Below are 24,834 nucleotides of genomic sequence, written 5' to 3'. Positions count from 1 at the left end.
AGTCCATGGGGTCGCTGAGGGTCGGACACAACTGAGCGACTTCACTTGCACTTTTCACTTTCATGTATTGGAGAAGGAAATGGCAACCCACTCCAGTGTTCTTGCCTGGAGAATCCCAGGGACGGGGGAGTCTGGTGGGCTGCCGTCTATGGGGTCCCACAGAGTCGGACACGACTGACGTGACTCAGCAGCAAGAGTGTGTTTTAAGTTTAGAATAGGCATGTACCTATATATATATATATATAAAAATCTTATTCCTGATGCTTTAGAACCATGTATGAATATATATGCATGTATACTATATAATTAAATAATTTGCTACACATAAAAATCTGTGTCTAGTGAATAAAAGACCTAGAGAACCTATTTATTTAAAAAGCACTATTAGAGATCTATATGCAAGTATGAATCAAATTCATTAGGTCTAACTCAAGCTAAGCAAATAACCAATCCTTTGCCTAAATGAGAAATAACTATTTTACTGAATCAAAATCAATACATGTCTCAAAATCAAAGCCACCTCACAAGTAGATAATTTAGAAAACACTATGTCTTTATCATGGTTGAGTTAAAACTATAATGCAATTATTTTAAAAACAAATGCTCTTAAATCATAACATAATTTCTTAAATGATATATTTATATATCTGATAAGCTTTTACAGGTAAAATTTCCATTATTTACCTAATAATACATTTATCTAATTGAGATGGCAGCTCTTCTCAATAGAGAGCCTGAATTTAGCAAAGGCATTTGTTTAGCTGATAAAATCACATTTGTGCTTTTATTTCTAAGTCTTAAGTGATAGTTGAACATTCTTTTAATAGATAAATAGTTCTTTTATGTGAAAATGAAATTAGTAGATTGAAAATGGAAAGGTAATATAATGCTATCTTCAATAATTCTGGTTACTGTTAGGAATAAAATACAATATATGTGACCTAGAAAATAGATATCATTTGGAAATATTTTAGTGATGAGTCCCCATCAATAGAATATGTACCCTAAATAAGTAAGATACTAAAAATGAACATTGAAAAGTGTATTTGTATTCTTAGTTGCTAGATGAGTATTTTGGTACTCCCATATATAAATGGAATGAATTTTTACATGCTGTATTTATGGGAAAAAAATAAAAATATGCTTGGTACATTTAATCAGTTTCATGTGATTCTTTTGTTTTTGTGATTATTTTCTTTTTGAAAAGACAATCTACAATGCAAAGTATTTTAGGATTTTTATAATAATTTTAAATAAGTATATTAGTGAATCAGAAGATTAATTTTCCTGTCTATCACAATAAAATAGTCCATTCAAAATATTTTTTCTTTATTTACTATGTTTTTCTACCCAAAATATTGCATAAAAAACATACAGCTTTGCTAGAGATGATAATTAATTTTTTAATTGATTCAAGGCAATATAATCATCTTTAAAATTGAAGAAAGGCTTTGGGCTTCAAAGATATAATTTCACTCATGTCTCCTGCATTCTAGGTGGATCCTTTACCAGCTGAGCCACAAGGGAAGCCCAAGAATACTGGAGTGGGTAGCCTATCCCTTCTCCAGTGAATCTTCCTGAACCAGGAACTGAACTGGGGTCGCCTGCATTGCAGGCAGATTCTTTATCAACTGAGCTATCAGGGAAGCCTCTTTAAATATTACTTTGAAATAAAATTACTTAAATACAAAAATTGGTTATTTACTAAAAAAACAAAACAAAACACTTTTCCTTTCTTTTTTTCCTTTTCAAAATATATTTTCAAAAAATATACCTTTTCCTTCATATAAACAAACATTTCCAAATATTACTTTTGCATTCAGGGAAAAAAGTGATTCAAAGATAAAATATGAGAGTAGATTACAAAGACAAATACCATATAATTTCACCTTTATGTATGGTTCTCAAATTCCATATCTTGTACCTTATAGTAGGAAAACTTATTTTCAGTTTCATTGTCCAAATAGCGTACTCAGTAATGACATTTTTAACTTTTTAAATGCAAATCTTATAGAAGCAAGTCCTTAACTTTAGCCCTCAACTAAAATTATTAAAGCTATCAGAATAAGGAAAACATTTTAATGTTTAAAAAACATTGATAGGAATAGTCTGCACAGAGAAGATCCCACAATCTGTGTGGGGAAGCTCAGACTGTGTACCAGCTTGCAACCAGGAGTGGATTTAGGCAAGGAAAGATTCAACAAGGGCTAGAGATGTTTGACAATAAGGTCCTCAGCAAACCTCTTAAAACTCCACCCTTTTATGTTTACAAACACCTTTCTTTAAAGAATGTCATTTACATTCTACCTTCATTTAATTGCTCTATTTCTGTGAAGTATGGATGTAAGTTTGACATCAGTCTTACTGAAAAGCAGCACTATATGTAAGATACAAAGTTTTCTAAGGTCATAAATTTAGTCATTGTACAAAATGGATTTAATAATTCAATGTATCTTCTGAATTATGTGCTCTTGCAGAGCTACAGGAATGTATGGATACTTTTTCTGATACTTATTCTATATGATTTGAAGATATACCTTTTAATAAAATTGCTGTCATTTTCCTGGATGGTTGTTCTTCAAAGAGTACACAAAGGACAGAGAGTATGTGTCCTTTAAATAATTTCAGATACTAACTCAAATTCTCTTTTAAAAGTGCTTCAACACGCATCTTTAAATATGTGAACACAGTTTAGTGTTTCTATAAATAAAATTTAATTTCCCAATTATTGTATTTCCTTTCAGGTATATTCACTTATACACATCTTTTACTCCCTTCTCAAGGCTGATCTTCATCTTTTTCAGGTTTTAATTTCACTGCATCTGTTTCTTGCCCCACACTCTCTTAGAACCTCTGGCCGCCTCCTCTGAATGTTTACCTTTCTGTTCATGCTTGGACACGGCTGCAGCATCTTTCTCGTCCTTTTTAGGTTTGGGTGAGGTTTTCTGTACTTCTTTTACTTTAGTAGCTGTTTGCTTCACCTTCTCCTGTTTCACACCTTTCACTTCCTTTTTAATCTTTTCTTCAATCTTTTCTCTAGTCTTAGCTTTCTTCTCTTCTGTATGGAGTTAAATAAAAGTTTAATTATATAAGTAAAAAAATATATATAAACATATTTTTAAACCAATGCAGCATTTTATCTTTCATTAGTTATTAAGAACAATTTTAAAAGAAAGAGAAAAGAAAAACAAATTAAAAAACTGTGTCACTGACATAAATTGTGACTATTATTTGACTTTTATACAGCTTATGAAGTGGCATGTTAGAGTACTGAAAAAATGTTAACTTGAAAGTTGGGCATTTTCTTAATTTGTACACAAAAACATTATTTTTTAGGTAGTCAGGAACTGAGTATATCAAAAGGGAGGCATTTGGATTCTGCAGGGCAGTTATATATAGACATGCTCAGTGAAAACCCATGTCTGTACCAAAAAGCCCAATGAAAGAGACCTTTTAAATGGATATGGTTATTTTGTTCTACAAATGAAATATCTTCAAAGTTATTCAAGAAACTAAATTTTCAACACAATAGTTTTTAAAGATAACTACTGTGAATGTAAATGTAAAATGATTTGTACTGGTAATGAATATTAGAAACAAAAGAATAAAACCCATTAAAAGATAACTCAAGAGACATTCAGTCTTTAATGGTTTGACTTTAAAGTAATGGAAAGAGAGTAGAAATTAAGATGTCGGCTCCTGTGTCAAAAATAATAATTCAATTGTCTTTTAAAGCCTTTGTGTGTGTGCTAAGTCGCTTCAGTTGTGTCCGACTCTGTGCAATGCTAAGGACTGTAGCCCACCAGGCTCCTTTGCCCATGGGATTCTCCAGGCAAGAATACTGGAGTGGGTTGCCATTTCCTCCTCCAGGGATCATCCCAACCCAGTAATCAAACCTACATGTCTTATGTGTCCTGAATTGGCAGGCAGGTTCTCCTAGTAAACAGAAAGGGCTATAAATTAGAATACATATGAATTTTTATTTATATTCTATATGTTCATATTCTTAATTTTATATTAGTACATGTATTTGGAGGAAGAGGACTGGGACTGTGAATAAATGAGTCTGTGAATGTTTCAATTTTTTTTTTTAAAGCAACAATAGTATAGTACATTTGTGTAAAATGTTTATAATAGATGCTGCATATAGGACATTTACTCTACGGGATCACACATAATCCTTGACTTCATAGTAAGTCTACTATAGTGCTGGACTCTGTCATTTGCCTATGTAATAGGTAGACTTTATTGTCATTCATGTTGCAGAATTTGATGAAAATATTATAATCAAGTTTCTTGACTTTGTGCAGTAAAGAATAATTTGAGACTAAGACAAGATAATATTATGAAGTCCTGCAAGGAGAAGGATAAACATGATAATGCTCATGAAACCAAAATAACCTGCGGTTCTACATTTAATTGAATGGGCTACCACCTCCCAAAGTTTCCTCAGAACTTTGCAGGGAGATATTGATGTTGTGTTAGGGGTAGAGGGATATTTCTATGATCAAATAAATTGGGAAACATTAAGCTAAACTCATTTCTTTTCTATGGAATTTCTCAAAGCTAATGTGTATTAAGAGTCTTCAGGGAGGTAGATTATGCTATCCACTGTTTCCCAAAGCTACTGACCATAAAACTCTCATAAAAGAATCACCCACTTACTCCACAAACTTCCAACATCTTGGTGGCTTTTGTGACTTCAATCAACTGGGGATTTTCTTCTATTCCCTTTAAACCTCAAAGTCTCCTTTACTGCTTTCTGCTGCTTCCTACAGCAGACACATACATTGCTATGACTGAAACCAACACCTCTGTCCAGACGGCTTTCAGTCAACATTGTTTCAGGACCCTACACCAAAATATTTATCAGTTTCTGCCTGGAGAAGAAGTTCCTTTGAGAGGGCCAACAACACCTCTAAGTCATAGAATTCACATATGATCTAACAAACACTTCCAGAGAGCCTATCATGGCCTGGGTTCAAAGCCAGTTGCCAGAGCTCTGAAGATCAGCAGATTCCTATCTGAGGAATGTCAAGTAAAAGCCTGTGACACCCAATTAAAAAAAAAAAAAAAAGGAAACAAAACCAAAAAACCCTGTGATATCTAGCTTCAAAAAACCCTTTGATATCTAGCTTTATTATCTCTCCTCTCACAGCATTTTTCCAAAAATTCCTTTCTCCAACAGACTACTTTGTTTTTTAAAAATTATCTCATGTATTCTCTACATGTCAAATATTGCCAGGCTATATCATATGTATGTTCCATATCTTACACATATATAAATCCCTTTGTGCTCAATTCATATGCAACAAATGACTCTGCCCTTGGAACTAATCATTTATTCACCAGTGCTTAGATTTGTCTCAACTTTTGTTTAAACACACATGCTATACCCTACGATTTATCTTGTATTACAGATGGCTTTCACATATCTGTCTTCCCTACCAGACTGAGAGAAATTTGAGAATAGGAATTATATATATACTATTCATTTTGTAGCAACATAAGGTCTAGCACAGTACTTCTTTCAGAGAAAATGAAGAATAAATGTTATAAATGAACAATTTCGTTTTAGAAAACAGTAAATTATCTTTAGATCATGTACACAACATAGAGACATATAGATTACATATGTAAATATGTGTTTAGAAATGGACTTGACCACAACCTGGAAAATCTGCCAACTAGCCTTTTGTTTGTACTTTTATATGTGTGAAATTATTATCGTGGTTACCTTAAATGACACCTGATCACTTCTTGTAGGTAGCAGCTGATTTAACTTTAGCTTTGTACTATGAAATTAGACATATGAAATTAAGATTTACTTTTAGTGCCATTACAATTTACAAATGAATACAGGTCATTTTCTTACACACAAGACTACACCTAAAACAAATTCATTTATCTGTGGTTTTTAAAGTATAAAAATAACAAAATTTTCTCTTTTAGACATTTTTAGTGATCTTCATCTTTCAAACAGGTAATGTTTCCTCACATTAAAAATAAAAAATGGATGAGAATGCAACAACGATGTGGATATAATGTGGAAAATGCCATAAAAGTAAATCAACACCCAATTTATATTTATTTTTATCAAATTAGATAGGTATTCTTAAATTTTGTGCCAAAATACTTTTCCTGATCTTTCTCAAAAATAATTTAATTGACAACTGCATTTAGTAGTTAATTAAGGAACAATGAAGCAAAAAGTATTGTCATGTTCAAATCACCCAGCTCAATTTGGGAAGACATTTAATTTATTACTTTTGTCAAATGGAAAACCAAATAGCCTAAACGAAAGAATGACATCAGCATATTTGATCCAATTTTGGAATACCCATTAGCAATCTGTACCAGAATCAAAATATCTTAATCAAAGAAGGGAAATCATATTATGCAATAAACATGCTAACAAACTATACCTTTTTGGAGTTAGGAAATAACCTATATCAACTCTCGTTCATTAAGGAAATGCCAACTTTTAACTTTATCTCAGTTACTTATATTCTTATTAAGTATTTTTGATTTTTGGTAGGCCAGGTTGACTTACCATGGCTCCCAAAGACTCCTACTTGCCTACTTGTATAATCTTCATCCTTTGAATATGGACTGGCCTAGGAATTTGATGCAGACCAATAATATGTGGTTTCCATGGTTAGTTTACATAAGATTGCTATTTCTGTCTTACTAGCTGACTCTTTCTCTTGCTGAATTTGATGACTCCAGCAATATTGGTGAGACTCATGTGGCAAGAACTGAGGATGGCTCCTGCCAATAGCCACCTCCTCCCCCCACAAAAAACTGAGACTCTCTCAATTCAATAGGCCTTGAGGAATTGAATCTTGCCAACAGTCATTTAAATGAACTTGGAAATAATTCTTCCCCAGCTGAGCCTTCAGATGGGACTACAGCCCTGTCTAACACATTGATCACAGTCTTGTGAGACACTGTAAAGTAAAAGACTGAGCTAAACCATGTCCAGATTGTCTGTGTGGTAATTTTTATACAGCAAGAAATAATTAGTACAGTATTAAATAAATATTTGTTGAAGAAATAATTGATGCTTGAAGAACTTTATTTAATTAGCTTTGGAAAGAATACTTGATTTATATTCGGTTCACTTGGGGTTTGGTCTTAGTTCAATTACATACTAGTTTTCAATCTGGCCAAATTGTTTTCTCTTCCCAGAGGTAAATTTCTTCATCTGTTAAGTCAGGTAATTAATTGGGATAGTCTCTAACATCCTTACTATCTTAAAGTTTCAATTCATCCATGTTATCTTCAAAAAATGATGTTTTGTTATCTCATGGAAAAATTTAGTAAAAAAGACATCGTCCTCAAATATCTAATTATTTTACATTTTATAGGTAAACACTAAATTTTGAAAATAGATTCCAATTTTTATCTACATGTTTAGTCTCTTGAAAATACTAGATTGAAATTTCCAAAATATATTGATCACATAAAACCTATATTTTAAAATAAAAGGACAGATAAGATAAAATGGCTAAGTAGGAGGACACAGAGCTCACCTGCCCCCACGAACACATCAAAAATACATATATATGTGGAGCAATGCTCACTGAAAACAAACTGAACACTGGCAAAAGACTCTTTTTATAACCAAAGCTCTGTAAAAAATACACACAAAACCAGGTAGGGAGGGAAGAGAAGCAATTAGGTTGGACCTGCACCTTTATGAGAGGATACAGAAGAGGAACAGGATTACACAGGCTTGGAGATTCCCTTCTGGGAAGTGAGCAGTTCAAAAGACATATAGGCCACCCCAGTCCTGGGTCTAACATCAAGAGTATGAGTCCCCTTAGCTGATTTGAAAACCAGTGGGACTAACAGCAGGGCTGGAGGAACATAGACTATGCTGGGGAAGAACACACACATGCTCACTTTTTCCTGAAACAAGGCAGAGGAAAAAAACTGAACTGCCTTTGCTTCTAGACAGTTTCTAGTGACCACCGCAGCTTGTGCCCCAGCCTGAGCCAAACACCCCTCCAGCCACGCTTGTTCTGTGGTGCAGCTCCACACCAGGGCAAAGGCCGCCACAGCTGAGGAGAACGCATAGTTGTAAAGGACAGAGCTGGCTCATCTGAATGGGGTGATGGCAGTCATTCCTGGCACTTATAGCAGATAGGAAGTGGACCAGAATTCGGCCGGTGCTGGGACCACCCCAGCCTGCACCCTGAACCACACTGAGCACACGCTCCAGCTCCTCTTGCTCTAACACTGCTCTGCTGTACGCTGAAGGTGCCAATGCTCAGAGTCAGGAGAGCACACACTTAGCAGGAACAGAACCAGTTCCGTTTCAATTATCAGGGCTTCTCCTGCAGCAACTTGGGACCGGATCCAATCCCCAACAGGGTGGTGTGAGCCTCAGAACAGAGAAGAAGCCCATGCTTACACCTGGCTCTGGGCCTAGACCCTCCATGTCCAATCCCACATCCTTCCATGGTGAGAGCAGCCACAACCCCATGGGAGAATGAGACTCATGCTCACATCAGATCCACCCCTCCCACCAAAGCCACTTGGCACACGCAGACCACAGAGGCACTCCCACACAAGGACAGCCTTCAAGACTGGGGTAGGCTACTGCATCACATAATATCATACAGAGAGTTAAGAAAAATGAGAAGACGGAGGAATTTAAGTGAAAGAACAACAACAAAAAACTGAAAAAACAACATGAATCGGAGATAAATGGTATCAGATAAAGAGTTCAAAGCACTAGTAATAAGAATGCTAATTGAATTAGTGAAAAGAATAGACAAACCATGATAATTTCAACAAGAAACTACAAAATATAAAAAAGAAACAGACAGAAGTAAAGAATACAATAACTGAAATGAAAACACACCAGAAGAAATTAAGAGCTGACTAGGTGAATATAAAATAAATAAGCTACATGGCTATATGGTACAACAGGGGAATACAGACAATATTTTATAGTAACTTTAAATGGAATATAATCTTTGAAAATTTTGAATCATTATGTTGTATACCTGAATACAATATAATATTGTAAATTATAATATATTGTAAATCAATTTACTATTGTAAATCAATTATATTTCAATACAAATACAAATGTATTAAAAATAAAATTACAAAAAGACACACATATGATACCATTTATATAAGGAATCTAAAAAATAATACAAAGGAACTCGTTTACAAAACAGAACAGACTCACAGATACAGAAAACAAACTTATGGTTTCTAAAGGAGAAGGTAGGGAGGGATAAATTAGGAGTATTGTTTAATAGATACATATCCCTATGTAAAAACTAGATAATTGACAAGGATTTACAGTATAGCACAGGAAACTATATTCAATATCTTATAATAAACTATGATGGAAAAGAATTTGAAAAATATTCATATACACATAACCAAATTGCTTTGGTATGTATCTGAAACTAACACAATATTGTAAATCAACTATACTTTAATATATATATAAATAAAATATGAGAAAGAAAATTGAATTTAGTAAATAGGACTGAATAGTTAGAAACTATGTTTTGTAGATAATCTATAATTTAGTAGATAATATTGAATATACAGAATCTATATTTTTCTAACATCAAACAATTGACAAATTTAGAATAAAAACTAGTTAATGTAGTCTTCCAAAGTTTATAACATTACATTTATATTCTAACTGCTTTTTTCTTTGGTATATTATCAAGACAGTTTAGGCCCTTACTGGCTTAAAATATTGATCAAGATGATGCATTATTCTTCTTGAAAAAAGAACTCCTTAATGTCAGTGTTCTAAAATTAAACTCAAGGTGTAATACTGATTAAACTGTAAATCAGGTATGTTTGTACTAGTTTGCCATTGTTCTAGGAACTGCTACAAATTTAGCTACTTAACCCAACAACCAGAATCTATTATCTCCTAGTTTCCATAGTTCAAAAGTCTTGTTACAATGTCGCTCAAACAAGTTTTCAGCTTAGGGTCCACAATGCTAAAATCGGCTTGTCAACTGGGCTACATGTTGCTACATGTTCTGAAGAAGGGCTGGCTTCCACACTTCTTCAACATGTTGGCAGGATGCATTTCCTTCTTATACTTTCCGTGTGCCTCCCTCAATTTTCAAGCTAGTATTGGGGGCGAGTCCTTTTCACATGTCAAAATCTTTCTTTTCTGTCACTTCTCTATGTTTTTTAAGGTTCATGGGGATTACACTGAGCTCATCTGGATAATTCAGGAAAAACCCCACATTTTAGACCTATCTGAACTATTTTTGCAGACTGCTTTTTGCCATATAATGTAACACAGTCAAGGGGAAGACACCAAGGGGTGAAGGCCATGGGGGCCAAAATTCTGCCTGCCACAGACAGGAAAGCTCTTCAATTTCTTCTCATATTTGGAAATGCTCTATTATTTTAAGTATTCACTTTTATTATTCTTTTACATATATAATTTCAAATGTAAAGTCAAATTTTTTGTAAAGGAAATGCTAAATGCTTACAATCATCCAGCTGCTACCCCAAATATATTGCTTTTAAAACAGAAAGTATAACTTACCTTTTGCCACTGTCTTTGTTTCTGGTTTTTCTTTTTTCTGAATTTTTTCCTTGTGAGTTGCTTAAGCAGAAAATTTTATATTAGTACACACTCTTAATAGATTTCAAGACTAAGCTTTTTCTTTACCTCATTTTTACAGCCACCAAAATCATAGGCTAGTTTGATGACATTAATGAACCTAATCTAGGAATTTTTTAAAAATCACCAATTTAATAAAAACTATAAAAAAAGTTAATTTCAAAGACTTGGCATTAAGACTTAGAAAGCATTTGAAAGCTAGTCTCATCCTTCTGTTTAAAGTTACCATTCTAAATGGTATTTTGCAATTGTCTCCAGGAGAGACAAACAGAAAAAATAATTTTATAAGAATTTGTGGAAAGATGTATCATTTTATCAGGAGGAAGCTCTGTCTTTACAATTAAAAGAAATAATTAAATCAATATTAGAGCTTTGATTAAGAATAGTGTGTCTTAGGACTTGACTTCCCTGGCAGTCCAGTGGTTAAGACTTTGCCTTCCAATGCAGGGGGCGAGGGTTCAATCTCTGGTCAGGGAGTGAAAATCCCACATGCCACATGGTCAAAAAGTCAAAACATCAAATAGAAGCAATATTGTAACAAATTCAATAAAGAGTTTAAAAATGGTCCACATTAAAAAAAAATAAAGTAGTATGACAATATGAATTTATTGTATTGATTTCTATTTTCTTTACATAGACTCGTAAACTCTTGTGTCTCTTAATGGCTTAAGTAAATGAGTTCAGAGAAGTACAACAGCATGTGAAGGTGATTCCTATATTTCAAATGTATTAAACAGTGCAGTTTAATAGTTATCTAAATCACTATACATTTTTCAACATGTTTATACTATTTATTAAAGATTAATAAGGAGAGTTAAAGAAATTAAAGAAAATTAAAGATAAAATAGTAGATTTTAATTAAAACATCCAGGTTAAGGAAAGAGTCAAATTATTAGGGTAAAAAACTGGAGCCCTAATTATTTTCATTTTTCTAACTATATCCTAGGAATATTAATATCCATCAGTTTTACTTGTATTATAAAAGGAAAATGATGTGCTTAAAACATATATTTAAATAATCCTCTTAAAATACAGTCTATGAACGGTTTCCCCAGAATTTTTGAGAGATGATACAAGCCTCATAGAAAGCTTAGAGAAGAAAGTCCATGAGATCATAGCAGCTATGGAGTTACCGAGAGAGCAGGCGCCTTCACCTCCAGGGTTTCAGCCTTTCCACCCCTAAGCCTGCCCCATGGTCATCTCTACTACCACTTGGGGTTATAGGTAACAGTTTAGAAAATATTAGCTGAAGGAGGAATAACATTCGAGGTTATTGGGCTACAGCATAATAACTGTCTCATAAAAAGCAAATGCCTTTAATTGGTATACAGTAAATAAAAAGACACAACGGTTCTGTTTCAGCATCTCAATTTGGGTAAGTTTCCTTCAAATGTATGATTTAGTGGCAACAAATTCTCAATTAATTTTAATGAAAAGTATCTGGCCATTGTAAAGATTGAAAAATCACAAGAAATATAAGATTATTTCCTTTAGTCGGAGTACACAGAATCTGATGCCAATAATTGTATAAGTCAATAGCTGGTAGGAAATGGACACCTGTTTCTAGAACAGAGAAGATGACTGTACTGAAATTCATGGATATTATCACAAAGTAAACCTTAATAAAAGAACAACTATTTAGTTCAAATATCCAAATGTGAGTTTAGAATAGAGAAGAATGAAGCATGTTTCAACTGATCTGATTTCTAAGCATTGTAAATTCTAGCTAAATAGAATGCTTTACAAAATAAAATTGCTCAGTAGTCTATGTGTATTGTAGATACAAAAATCAGCTGAAATCTAGCCTAAATATCCTAGACATGATCCACTTTAAAACAAAAGCAAAAAAATTAACTTAGAATTTTATATCATATTAAAATGGATTTTTGATGAATTAAAGTTAAATATGAACTTAATTTTTAAAACTTGAGAGATATTACTAATTATTGAATTAATCCTTATATGAAGATTCAAGAGTAGAAATACCAAAAGAAAATATCAACATATCTAGCCACATAAAAATTCAAGAATATAAATAACACACGCTTATCACACATATGTACTCACACATGTCTATTCATACAGACAGAAACCCTTACATTAACTATGACACTGAGAAATGCATTTGTAAATGCAATAGGCCAGTTACATATAGCCAGTTTAGACACACACACATATCATCAGGAGAAACAGGAAGTAAGTGTGAAGAGTTACATAAATGTGTATCACTAAAAACCATATCTAAATCTTTAAATCTACAAATAATAAGTAATCAAAAGATAGAGTTAATATAGCTTAAGATATATATTTAAATATCTCCATTTAAATACTATGCAGCATTTTTAAAAGAATGAAGGAAATATCTATTTACTGATATGAAAAGACATCTAGGATGTATTATTAAATTATAAAGCTAGAATATAGGACATGCTAAATTATATGTAAAAATAGGGAGAGACAATAATATATATTGTCTTATAAAGGCAAAACAAGGTTTTGAAAAGATGCTCATAAAAGTAGCTTGCCGTCTGTTTGTGTGGGTAGATGAGAAAAGGAATCAGAGGGTGGGAGCAAGGCAGGAGCGTGCTTTCATAAGTACCTTTACATGTTAAACAGTGAGTGCACATTGCTTATTCTAAATAAATAAAAGCTAAAAAAAGTTTTTAAATCCAGTCTAATACATAATCACCAAATGCAAGTTAAAGTAATAGACTATACTTTTTAACCTATCAAATTAGCAATTATTTTTTGAAATTATATCCTCATTGGCTAAAAGCAGCCTTAGAACTGTCAGGAGGAGAAATTAATACATTTCTAGAAAAGAAATTGGTAATGGATTTCAAGAGAGTCTTAAGTATTTTATTTCCTTTAACCCAGAAATTGTTCTTTTTACATTCAATTCTAAGGAAAATTATCATAATATAGTTTCAAAAAATAAATTCATGGTCATCTAAAATCTAACATAAGGAAGAAACGGTCAAACAGTGACAGGCCAATGAGTAGAACAGCAGTAAGAATAAATCCATACCTTTCTTCTCAGGTTTTTCTTTTTCTTTTAGCTTGTCTTTTTCTTTATGTGTAACTGAAAAGAAAGACGATATTTTTCATTTAAATAAAGGGAATACAAGATGAGATGCATGGCAGTCCTTGATGTCAAAAATTACCTACTGCCTTTGGATATTTTTATTTAACTAGTATTAAGCTTTACATAGGTTTAAATGTTAATTATAGATATTTTAAATTTCTATTTTTATTTCATAAGTAAGGAAAAATACACACCGAAACTAGTCTGATTGAAAAGAGTATCCCTAAACTTTTCCAAATCTTTAACTTCAGTTTAATGAATTGGAAAATTTTTTAAAATGTGAAAGTTGCTTAGTTGTGTCTCAGTCTTTGCGACCCCATGGAATTCTCCAGGCCAGAATACTGAAGTGGGTAGCCTTTCCCTTCTCCAGGGGATCTTCCCAACCCAGGGATTGAACCCAGGTCTCCTGCATTGCAGGTGGATTCTTTTCCAGCTGAGCCACAAGAAAAGCCCCAAAATGTATTATGCTATATGCCAAAGAAGGCCAACTCAATACTGGAGAAATACTAAAAATATAAAGACAAAAATACAGAGATAATCTAAATATGAAGCAAAGAACACTCAATCTAGTATATGCAATATATGTTAATCTTCTTCAGAAAATTTCCACACTAAAAGTTTTTGAAATTATACTGAGGCGAGACTAGAAGGACACCAAACTGTTTCAAAGAAAACAAAATGTAATTCAATATGAGCTATGATTCAATTAATTAATATAGTAGGGCTCAAATTTAAGTCATAATCTTCCCCTATAATTTAGTCATAACTCTTATTAATGGCACCTCCAATTATCCAACCTAGTAACTTGGGACTCATCCAGGATTCATCTTTTCTTTCTCATTTTTGTTCATTTGCCAAGTTTCTTCAATTCTACCTTTAAATATCCCTCTTACTTATCTTCTTCTATCCAATATTACATTTCCAACCTACCATTTATTTATACTAAAATATAGAAATTGGGTTAGGGATAGCGCTAGGATTCCTTGGTAGCTCAGCTGGTAAAGAATCTGCCTGCAATGTGGGAGATCTGGGTTCGATCCCTGGGTTGGGAAGATCCCCTGGAGAAGAGAAAGGCTTTCCACTCCAGTATTCTGTCCTTGAGAATTCCATGGACTATACAATCTATGGGGTCACAAAGAGTCAGACATGACTGAGCGACATTCACTCTCACAGAAAGAGCACTGGCTATGTGTTAAGACTTGGCTAGTCAAGACAGACTTCATGCTTGTCAACAATGGATGATGGATGCTAAACAAATAATTACAAAGGTAGTTAATTGCAGTTAAAATAATTGCTGCGAAGAAAATATTCAGGGACGCATCAGTTAAGTTCAGTTCAGTCGCCCAGTCGAGTCCGACTCTTTGCAACCCCATGAATCACAGCACGCCAGGCCTCCCTGTCCATCACCAACTACCGGAGTTCACTCAAACTCACGTCCATCTAGTCGGTGATGCCATCCAGCCATCTCATCCTCTGTCATCCCCTTTTCCTCTTGCCCCCAATCCCTCCCACCATCAGAGTCTTTTCCAATGAGTCAACTCTTTGCATGAGGTGGCCAAAGTACTGGAGTTTCAGCTTTAGCATCATTCCTTCCAAAGAACACCCAGGGCTGATCTCCTTCAGAATGGAGAAGCATATCAATGTTTAAAATGAGACCTAATCTAATCTGTGCGCTTGGGAAAGGTCCGCTGGTAGAAATGAGATTTAAGAATGTGAATGATGAGAAGAAATTAACCTAGTAGGGGAGTGGGAAGGAGAAAGGGAAAGAGACCATTTAAAAGATGGACTATGATATCCTTCTTGGGTATATTATTATTATAAATATTATTACAATAATATCCTGAATAGTATCTTGAACACTTAGATTTTGATTTTTCTAAGTCTCCGAGTAGCCTCCCTAACATGAAAATCTGATCATATGTTGATCTGATAAAGTGTTAGTATCTCCCTCCTTGCCTAGCATGATAATCTGTCACAATCACAATAAACTGTGGAAAATTCTGAAAGAGATGGGAACACCAGACCACCTGATCTGCCTCTTGAGAAATCTGTATGCAGGTCAGGAAGCAACAGTTAGAACTGGACATGGAACAGACTGGTTCCAAATAGGAAAAGGAGTACGTCAAGGCTGTATATTGTCACCCTGCTTATTTAACTTATATGCAGAGTACATCATGAGAAACGCTGGACTGGAAGAAACACAAGCTGGAATCAAGAGTGCCGGGAGAAATATCAAGAACCTTAGATATGCAGATGACACCACCCTTATGGCAGAAAGTGAAGAGGAACTAAAAAGCCTCTTGATGAAAGTGAGAGCGGAGAGTGAAAAGGTTGGCTTAAAGCTCAACATTCAGAAAACGAAGATCATGGCATCTGGTCCCACCACTTCATGGGAAATAGATGGGGAAACAGTGGAAACAGTGTCAGACTTTATTTTTGGGGGCTCCAAAATCACTGCAGCCATGAAATTAAAAGATGCTTACTCCTTGGAAGGAAAGTTATGACCAACCTAGATAGCATATTCAAAAGCAGAGACATTACTTTACCAACAAAGGTTCGTCTAGTCAAGGCTATGGTTTTTCCTGTGGTCATGTATGGATGTGAGAGTTGGACTGTGAAGAAGGCTGAGCGCCGAAGAATTGATGCTTTTGAAGTGTGGTGTTGGAGAAGACTCTTGAGAGTCCCTTGGACTGCAAGGAGATCCAACCAGTCCATTCTGAAGGAGATCAGCCCTGGGATTTCTTTGGAAGGAATGATGCTCAAGCTGAAACTCCAGTACTTTGGCCACCTCATGTGAAGAGTTGACTCATTGGAAAAGACGCTAATGCTGGGAGGGATTGGGGGCAAGAGGAGAAGGGGACAACAGAGGATGAGATGGCTGGATGGCATCACTGACTCGATGGACGTGAGTCTCAGTGAACTCTGGGAGTTGGTGATGGACAGGGAGGCCTGGCGTGCTGTGATTCATGGGGTCGCAAGGAGTCGGACACAACTGAGCGACTGATCTGATCTGATCTGAGGTACTGTATCAAATATAAAAATATCTTATTATTCCAGTAATTTGACATTTGCTTATCAAACCAATCTTACATATGAGGAATTTACCTTTGAACTTTACATTCCACCTGTAACAAATGCTTGGAGTTCCATAAATATATGGAACTTTTGCATTTCTGCCTGCTGTGCCATCACCAAGATTTCTCACACCCACATTTCCTCTGTTTCATGCAACCTTTCAGCCCTGACTCAAATGCCTCTTTCTCTGCAGAGTGTTCTTTCATCTCCACTTATCCCAAGAAGGTGAACTGTCTTTAGAGGCTATGCCCTACTGTTTTATTTTTTTATCCTAGCCATCACATGGTATCAGTCACATGGTGGACTCATTAGATATTTTTGAATGAGAAAATTTCTAAAATATTATAAGAGCTATTTTTATCATGTAGTACAGTTCTATTTACTGGTGATGTTGTATAGATATAATATAATATGCATTGCTTGCTTGCAATCATTAACATTTTTTACATTAAAAAAATTCTTAAATAATTAAATCTCAGTGAGAAACAGAAGAAACAAAGATCATCCAGACATTGTTTCTACTTTCCACATTCAATGATTCTTTTGGGTTTTCTAAGTTTAATATAAAAATCTCACAAAATAAGAGAGGACATCAGCACTCACACATGACCAGAAATAGCTTTGGTTTCTTTGGAGCACTATTAATTAAGCTGAAAACCAAAAGAAAGTCCTGGCAAGAACAAAGCCTCTTTTAAAGTTTCTCTAGGGGAAAGGAAGTTTGCATGAGATAAGCTTTGCTTTTGGAACCCTGGTTAGCTAGACCCCCAGGAGACAACCTAATCTGTGTCTCTGCTTCTGTGAAGGACCGGACCTCAGCCACCTTGGACAGCTGGTTGTCCATTCCTCTAAAGGATTTCCCAATTGATGTGTACATGAGCATAAATGGAAGAATTAATATGAAATCAAAAGAGCTAGGGGGCTGAACTCAGGCTCAAATTAGCATATTAATGCCTTATTCCTATTACTCTGGGGAAAAATCCAGTTCCTCACAGTCTAAGTTTTGATTTACAGACACAGTCCTGTATGCTGAAACTTCATTATCCTCTTCAGAAATGGTACCATAATACTGCTCAGTGAAGCAGCTGGAATCACACGCTCTAGGGAGCTGTTCACCACAGCAGACAGCCTCTGAAACTCCTTGGATGAAAACTTCAAACTTCGGCAAGACTGAGCTCAGACACTAAGGTTTGATATTACTTTGATCAAAACTGTGCCACCATCAATATCTGCCATAATAATCCCTCTAAAATAAAAGTAATCTGCTGCAACAGTTACATTAGGTCCTGTGTCTGTTTGCTTAGAATTCACAGAAGTTTTCATATGAAAGAAGAAAAAGGTACCTTTCTCGTCACCAGCTCTGTTGGCAAGTTACATCTTAGCTAGGACAGTTTTAACTCAGAGCAGAATAAGCTTGTTGCACCTGCTAGAGCTTAATTTGTTTGTCACCCTTATTTACAAGAAACAAAAGTCCCTTCGGCAGGCTGACAATTAAAAACAAACGGAATCCGCCAGTTGGAGCGGACCTGATGTTTGGCATCTGAGTTGGCAGGGCCCCGCCGTTCCTGCACTTGCCCAGACTCTGACCTTTCCCTGACCAGAACACTCAGCTCAGCTCAACTCCAAAGTGCGCCTCTCGTCCTCCCCGCATGTCCCCTCTCCAGCACTCTGCCAGCTGTGCTCTGTGCTTCCACAGCTCCTGGTCCTGGCAACCTGCCAGGCGGACTCTGTGTCCTTTGCTGAAGTGTATCAGTGCTCACAGTGAGCTGACCCTGGGTTCTTTTAATGGGCACTACACTCCCAAGGGGCCAAGCAGCAGGCATTGAGGGCCAGGTTGTCAGAATCCTTTGCAGTTCTCTCTGCTCTTAGTTCAAACTCAAAAGTTTTGGCATCGAATGTTTTAAAGTACTGATTTATATAGGCTACTCTATTCGTTAATTGATGGTTAGCAAGAAAATTTAATGAAGCAAAATTCTGGAACATATACTTGATTTCAGAGCTACTGGACAGGACTAATCTTGGGTATCTAAAGCAAAAGGAATCAGATAGCACATTACCTTTGAATTGTAAAAGAATTTGGGGAGCACCTTGGTGGCTCAGATGGTAAAGAATCTGCCTGCAAAGTGTAAAACCTGAGTTCCATCCCTGAGTCGGGGAAAATCCTCTGGAAGAGAAAATGGCAACCCACTCCAGAATTCTTGCCTGGAAAATCCCATGGACAGAGGATCCTGGAGGGCTAAAGTCTGAGGGGTCCCCAAGAGGTGGACACAACTGAGGGACTAACCTTTCACTTGGGGAGCGTGATTACCTGTAACAGATTTCACTGATTTTTCTTTTTGTTTTTAATATATTATTATTATTATTGCTATTTTTACTTATTTTTTGGTACGCCACACTGCATTTGGGATTTTAGTTCCCTGGCCTGGAATTTAGGATCTTAGTTCCCAGATCAGGGACCAAACTCACACCTTCTGCATTGGAAGTGCAGAGTCTGAAAAGCTGGACCATCAGGGAAGTGCCCCTCACCAAGTTTTCTTTTAATTAACTGCTCTATTTCTCAGATTTCTGGCACTTCTGTTGTGGGAGGTATTAGCACCGAAGTGGTTTATAAATTTTAAATAGGTCAACATTTTAAACAGCTTCATAAAATTCATATATATTCACGTTTCCATTCATCATTTTTTATGAAACAGCAAGATACACATTCATTTTAAACCCATTTTTAAAAATTTTGCTTTAGCCACCGCTAAATAAAAATGCCAGATGTACTCTTGGATAGTGTATATCTCTGTGTGCTTCTTCTTTGTAATTTTAATGTGTTGAATCTTAATTTTGTGCTAAGACAAAATGATCTACACACTTTAAATGATGATAATGAACTCAGTAGAAAAGCATTCTTGAGTAGAGAAACAGTTCTTTATGATTGTATTTTCCATTTTTCTTAAAGGAAGAATTTATCATTTTTAACATAAGCACACAATGTTAGAGCTGGGAGAACCTAAGAGATCAATTAGCCTGAATTTCTTTGTCCATGGATAAGAAAATACAGCTGCCTAAGTGTCCACGGTAGAGCAGAATAAGAACATAGTTATTCTGTTGCTAAACTAGTACTCTCCCCACAACCATGCTGTCTTGTCCATCCCAGGTCCTGTGCAGACTTGTCCTTATGTGCCAAAGTGCTGATTAGATTTCCTGAGCATGTTATCGGCAATCTAGCCTACAACAATGCACACACTTCTTTTTCATAGTAAAATTATATTTATTTATGTATTAAAGTGAAGATTAGGCAAATTATCTAAGGTTACAAAGCTCATTTGATACATACGCTTTCAATTACAAAATAGATCTTTTAATTCTAAAGGATTGGTGTTACTCCCAAATCTGATTTAATTGTAGGAGTAATTTCTGCTTCACCTGGGGCTACATGGCCACAGTCAGAACTGTAATCATTTCCTCATAAAAGAATAATCGCTATGGAGGAGGAGAAGTATAGCTTTGTATAGGGCCTACTGTTCTCATTTTCCAGGTTTATCATACACAGCAGCCAGAGAAGAAAATAAGATATATTTTGCACTTTAAGGAGTCAATTAAGTCCAGCTGAGAGAAGGCAAAAGTGAGTTTATACAACATGGGATGACTAAATTAATCTGTGGACTTGAGAGCTCTTTCATAAAGGGCTCCAGGATATTTAGATACATTTTAATGCCCTGTCCTCTCTGGCATTTGAGTCTCAGCTTCAGCCAAATCCCTTGCCAACCTATGATTCCAGTCCTATAATTGTTTCTCAGAAACAATCCTAAACCAGTCTCTTAACCCTTTTTTAAAAAGGTCTGCTGACTTTAATTATGTTATGGAGAAAAGGTATGTAACCTTATTTGGAAACATAGTCTTTACAGAGGTAATCAAGTTAAAATGAGGTCAGGAGGGTAGGCCCTAATACAATATGACTGGTGTTGTGATGAAAAGGGGAAATTTGGATAGAGAAAGAAGAACACAGCAGGCAGCGACAGAGACCGGGAAGAAACACCATCTGAATCTGAAGGCAGAGACTGGAATGATTTGTCTACAAGCCAATGAAAGCCAGCACACCCTTCCAGTTCCTTCACCCCCTACCCCAGTCCACCGAAGGTGGGAAAAAGCCTGCAGATTCTCCCTCACAGCCCTGTGAAGAACCAACCCTGCTGAAACCTTGACTTTGGACTTTTAGCCTCTATGACTGGGAGACAAGAAACTTCTGCTATTTTAAACCACCCAGTTTTCGGTACTTTGTCACGCCAGCCCTAGGAAACTAATACTAACACTAATCCCTGGACTCTTGTGCTCCCTCAACAGAGTTCCTACCAGGTTCCTTGAGGACTGACCCCCTGAACTAGCTGTTACATCTTCCGTTAAAGGTTCTAGAGTGCACACCTAAATCTCAAATTAAGGCCCTGCCAGAAAACCTACTCAGGAACTGAGGCAAGCAGCTGTTTCCTCAAATAGTGTTTCTCCTCCAGGATATTTCCTATAATAATAATCTTCCTGTAATGCAGGAGACAGCCGTTTGATCCGTGGGTCGGGAAGATCCCCTGGAGAAGGAAATGGCAACCCACTCTAGTATTCTTGCCGGGGAAATCCCATGGACAGAGGAGCCTGGTGGACTACAGTCCATGGGGTCGCAAAGAGCTGGACACGACTCAGCAACTAACACTTTCACTTTCCTCCAGGACATCTCTTTTTGGAGCACTCACCACACGACGGTGAGGCTATGTGCTTGGTTGTTTAGGTCTCTTCTTAGATTGAGTCCTATTCTTTGAATTCTTAGTGCTCAGTAGAGTGTTTGGCACAAAGTAATTGCAGTGAATAAAATAATATGTATTACTGCCTAATGGGTATAGCCAGTTTTTCTATTTACACCATCTGTCTGCTGGGTCACTCCTCCATTCCCACCAATTGGCCTACTCAGATGTTAATTACATGCCCTTCCTCAGCACACACCCTGCCTTGTAAATTACCTCCCTATTCCTAAAGGTCAGTTCTCCACATGAACACTTGAAAACCCAAGTGGATGTAGCAGACACCTATTGCTCTGAATGCTTAAAAGGCCCTTCTATTGTCTAGGAGCCATTCTAGAGAGACAAAATGCTCTCACCTAGTTATATGTTTATCATCAAGTTCTAGTCTTTTCTGGTTTACTTTGTTCTATGAATATATTGATATGTTTAATAGTTAAGTAGAAGCGTAACTGTTATCTGAAACCAGCAATTAAATTTGCAATTGAAAAAGAAATAAGATAATACTCAATTAAAGAGTAAACACATGGAGGGAAAAAAAGGGGGAGAAGTAAAAAATGAATTACTATTTTTCGCTGGATAATTGAATTTTGCTAATTTGATAATTGAATTTCTTTCTCTTTTTTTGTACTTTCCAAAGTGTCCAAATTAATCTGTATTACTTTAACTGATATTATTATATTATATACTTATTGTGGGTTTTTCTGATTACACGTTACAGACAGTTTTTGTTTTAATATGGAACTGTTAAATTCTTCAATTGCCTCTCACCAAATAAATTTGACATTACAGTGGCCTATTATATTCATATAGGCATATTCATATATTCATATTCATATTCATATATTCATAATTATATATATTTGAAAATAAACACAGAAATGGCAAATGAAATAGCTCTCCATCAGAATCAAGTCAATATTAACAAAATAGAGAAAACAAATGCTTTACTAATTAATTCATTGATATTTCAACATATGTTGAGTGTGTTTCATATGTTTGGCACTTTAGAGATATTAGAATGATTTTTGAGGAGACGGAAGGTGGCGGAGGAGTAGGTGGAAGTGGAGTACATCTCTCTCCACAGATATATCAGGAATACACCTTCAGACACAGGAGATCTTGCAGAACACCAGCTGACAGCGGGCAGGAATACCTGACCACTGGTAAAGAATATATAGAAGCACCCAAAACGCGGTAGGATGAAGAAAGTAGTGGGAAAAAAAACAGACTGGACCTGCCCTTGGCGAGTGGGGGAACTGAAGCAAGGGTCCCATCCCCATATGGGGCAATTGTTTGGGACAGAGGATATTAGAATCGTTTTCAATTTAATATAAGCACACAAACTCAGAGCTGATCCAATCCTGAGAGACCACTGAGTCTGAATCTCTTTGTTCACTGATAAGGAAACACAGAATCATATGAGCAAATGTCAACACAGACCTAGAACATATAAGAAGACAAACTGTTTCTGCTCCCAGTGAGTTAGATCCACATACCCACATTTAAAATTTGGTGTCAAAATGCTTTAAAGGTTGAAGGCATGGATGTAAAGTAGCATGGAGGAAGTAACTAAATGCTCACAGAGTGAGCAATAGCAAAGGAGGCCTATTGAAGGATTTGACTTTCCATCTGAGAATCAAAGAAATGAGCAGAAGCCTGCCCTGTGGCTGATGGTCAAGAGGACAGGCATATAAAAGCACAGAATTACGAGATAGCAGCAGGGCTGGCTTAGGGACTGCCCGACAGTTCAGTCTGTGGCATGGGGTTGGGGGTGTTGGTGGGGTCTGGACTGCAGTGCTGGTGCGAAGCAAGGAGAGAGTTGGGAATGGAAGGGACTAATGAGGTTGCAGAGTAAGGATGGTAAGCAGTAAAGTGGACAAAGCTGGAAATGTGTAGGGCTATCTATTAGTGATCATATGATGAGGGCCTTTTATCTCAGGACAGACAGTGTGGCTTTTATCTCTGTATATAGCACTGTGATGACAACAGATAGATTTAAGCCCATGAGTATGATTCATATGGATTTGAGAGGTTAATGGGGGCTTCCATAGTGGCTCAGACAGTAAAGAATCAGCTTGCAATGTGGGAGACCTGGGTTCGACCCCTGGGTTGGGAAGATCCCCTGGAGAAGGAGATGGCAACCCACTCCAGTATTCTTGCCTAGAAAATCCCGTGGACAGAGGAGCCTGGTGGGCTAATGCAGGGGAGGCCTGAGAGGTTAAGGCAGAAGTTACTTAAGAAGTGACTGTCACAACCTAATTGGTAGATGATTGTAGAAGGGATAATAATGGGAGAGGAGAGGTGAGAATGGACTAAACTAGAGTGAAAAGGGAGGACAACAAGGGGCTAAGCAGGATTGGGCTTTGGTGTTGAAAGACACCAACAAGTCAGGGATTGCAACTCAAAGGTCCTCAGAGATAAAGCAGATAGATAAATGTCTACTCCAGTAGTGACAAGGGAGAATGGAGGAGACTGATAAACAGAGGGTGCAGGTTCTACCTAATGACATCCAGGTGTAAGTTATTTTAACATACTGGCTGGTCAAAGAGAACTTCTGTGGGATATACTTGAACTCTAGGCCAGGAATTTGACTATATTCTAACCATGACCTCTCATTTGAAGAGGTTGACTTGAATTCCAGCCTTACCTCCCAAACGTTAAAGGAACCAGGATGGAATCTGCATATGGATATATATATATATATATATATATATATATATTTGGCTTAAAAGAAAATTACAACCTCTTCTTTCTATTTTATTTTTGGCTGTGCTGGGTCTTCAATGATGAACAGATTTTTCTCTAGTTGAGGTGAGTGGGGGCTGCTTTCGAGTTTCAGTGTATGGGCTTCACATTGTGGTGGTTTCTCTTTTTGCTGGGCGTGGGCTCTGGGACACATGGGCTTCAGTAGCTGTGGCACATGGGCTCAGTAGTTCCCAGGCTCTAGAGCACAGGCTTAGTAGTTGTGGCACAGAGGCTTGGTTGCTCCACATCATGTAGGATCCTCTTAGAACAGGGGTCATACCCATGTCACCCTCATTCCCAGGTAGATTCTTTACCACTGAGCCACCAGGGAAGGCCTGGATATATATACTTTAAAACCTATCCAGATGATTCTAAGGTCCAGTCAGGGGTGCATACCACTTTAGGTCAAAATGACTCCTAACTTTTTAGCTTGAATAACATGGGTGAATGGTGATATTAATTTTTAGGACAAAGAATACAGAGGAGTGAAGACATTTTGTGCAACAGAAGTTAATACACCAGCTTCT

The 24,834-nt window shown here is 36.3% G+C and overlaps 1 protein-coding gene across 50 annotated transcripts in view; it reads right to left on the bottom strand.

The window, feature by feature from the left end:
• Positions 1 to 24,834, bottom strand: part of TRDN (triadin) — a 414,935-nt gene that overhangs the window by 270,711 nt on the left and 119,390 nt on the right. For all 50 annotated transcript variants that reach the window (XM_086317033.1, XM_086317034.1, XM_086317035.1 and 47 more), the window contains exons 6-8: positions 13,659 to 13,712; positions 10,553 to 10,612; positions 2,879 to 3,058 (exon numbers count right to left, since the gene is read on the bottom strand). In XM_086317033.1, the coding sequence (XP_086173159.1) occupies positions 2,879 to 3,058; positions 10,553 to 10,612; positions 13,659 to 13,712 (294 nt within the window). The remainder of the gene's footprint in view (positions 1 to 2,878; positions 3,059 to 10,552; positions 10,613 to 13,658; positions 13,713 to 24,834) is intronic.

Source organism: Bos grunniens, chromosome 9, assembly GCF_055505025.1.
Source record: "Bos grunniens cultivar Pamir isolate PY7600 chromosome 9, Bosgru_T2T1.0, whole genome shotgun sequence".
In the NCBI taxonomy this organism is placed as follows: Eukaryota; Metazoa; Chordata; class Mammalia; order Artiodactyla; family Bovidae; genus Bos; species Bos grunniens.
This window is presented reverse-complemented; position numbering and strand designations above follow the sequence as displayed.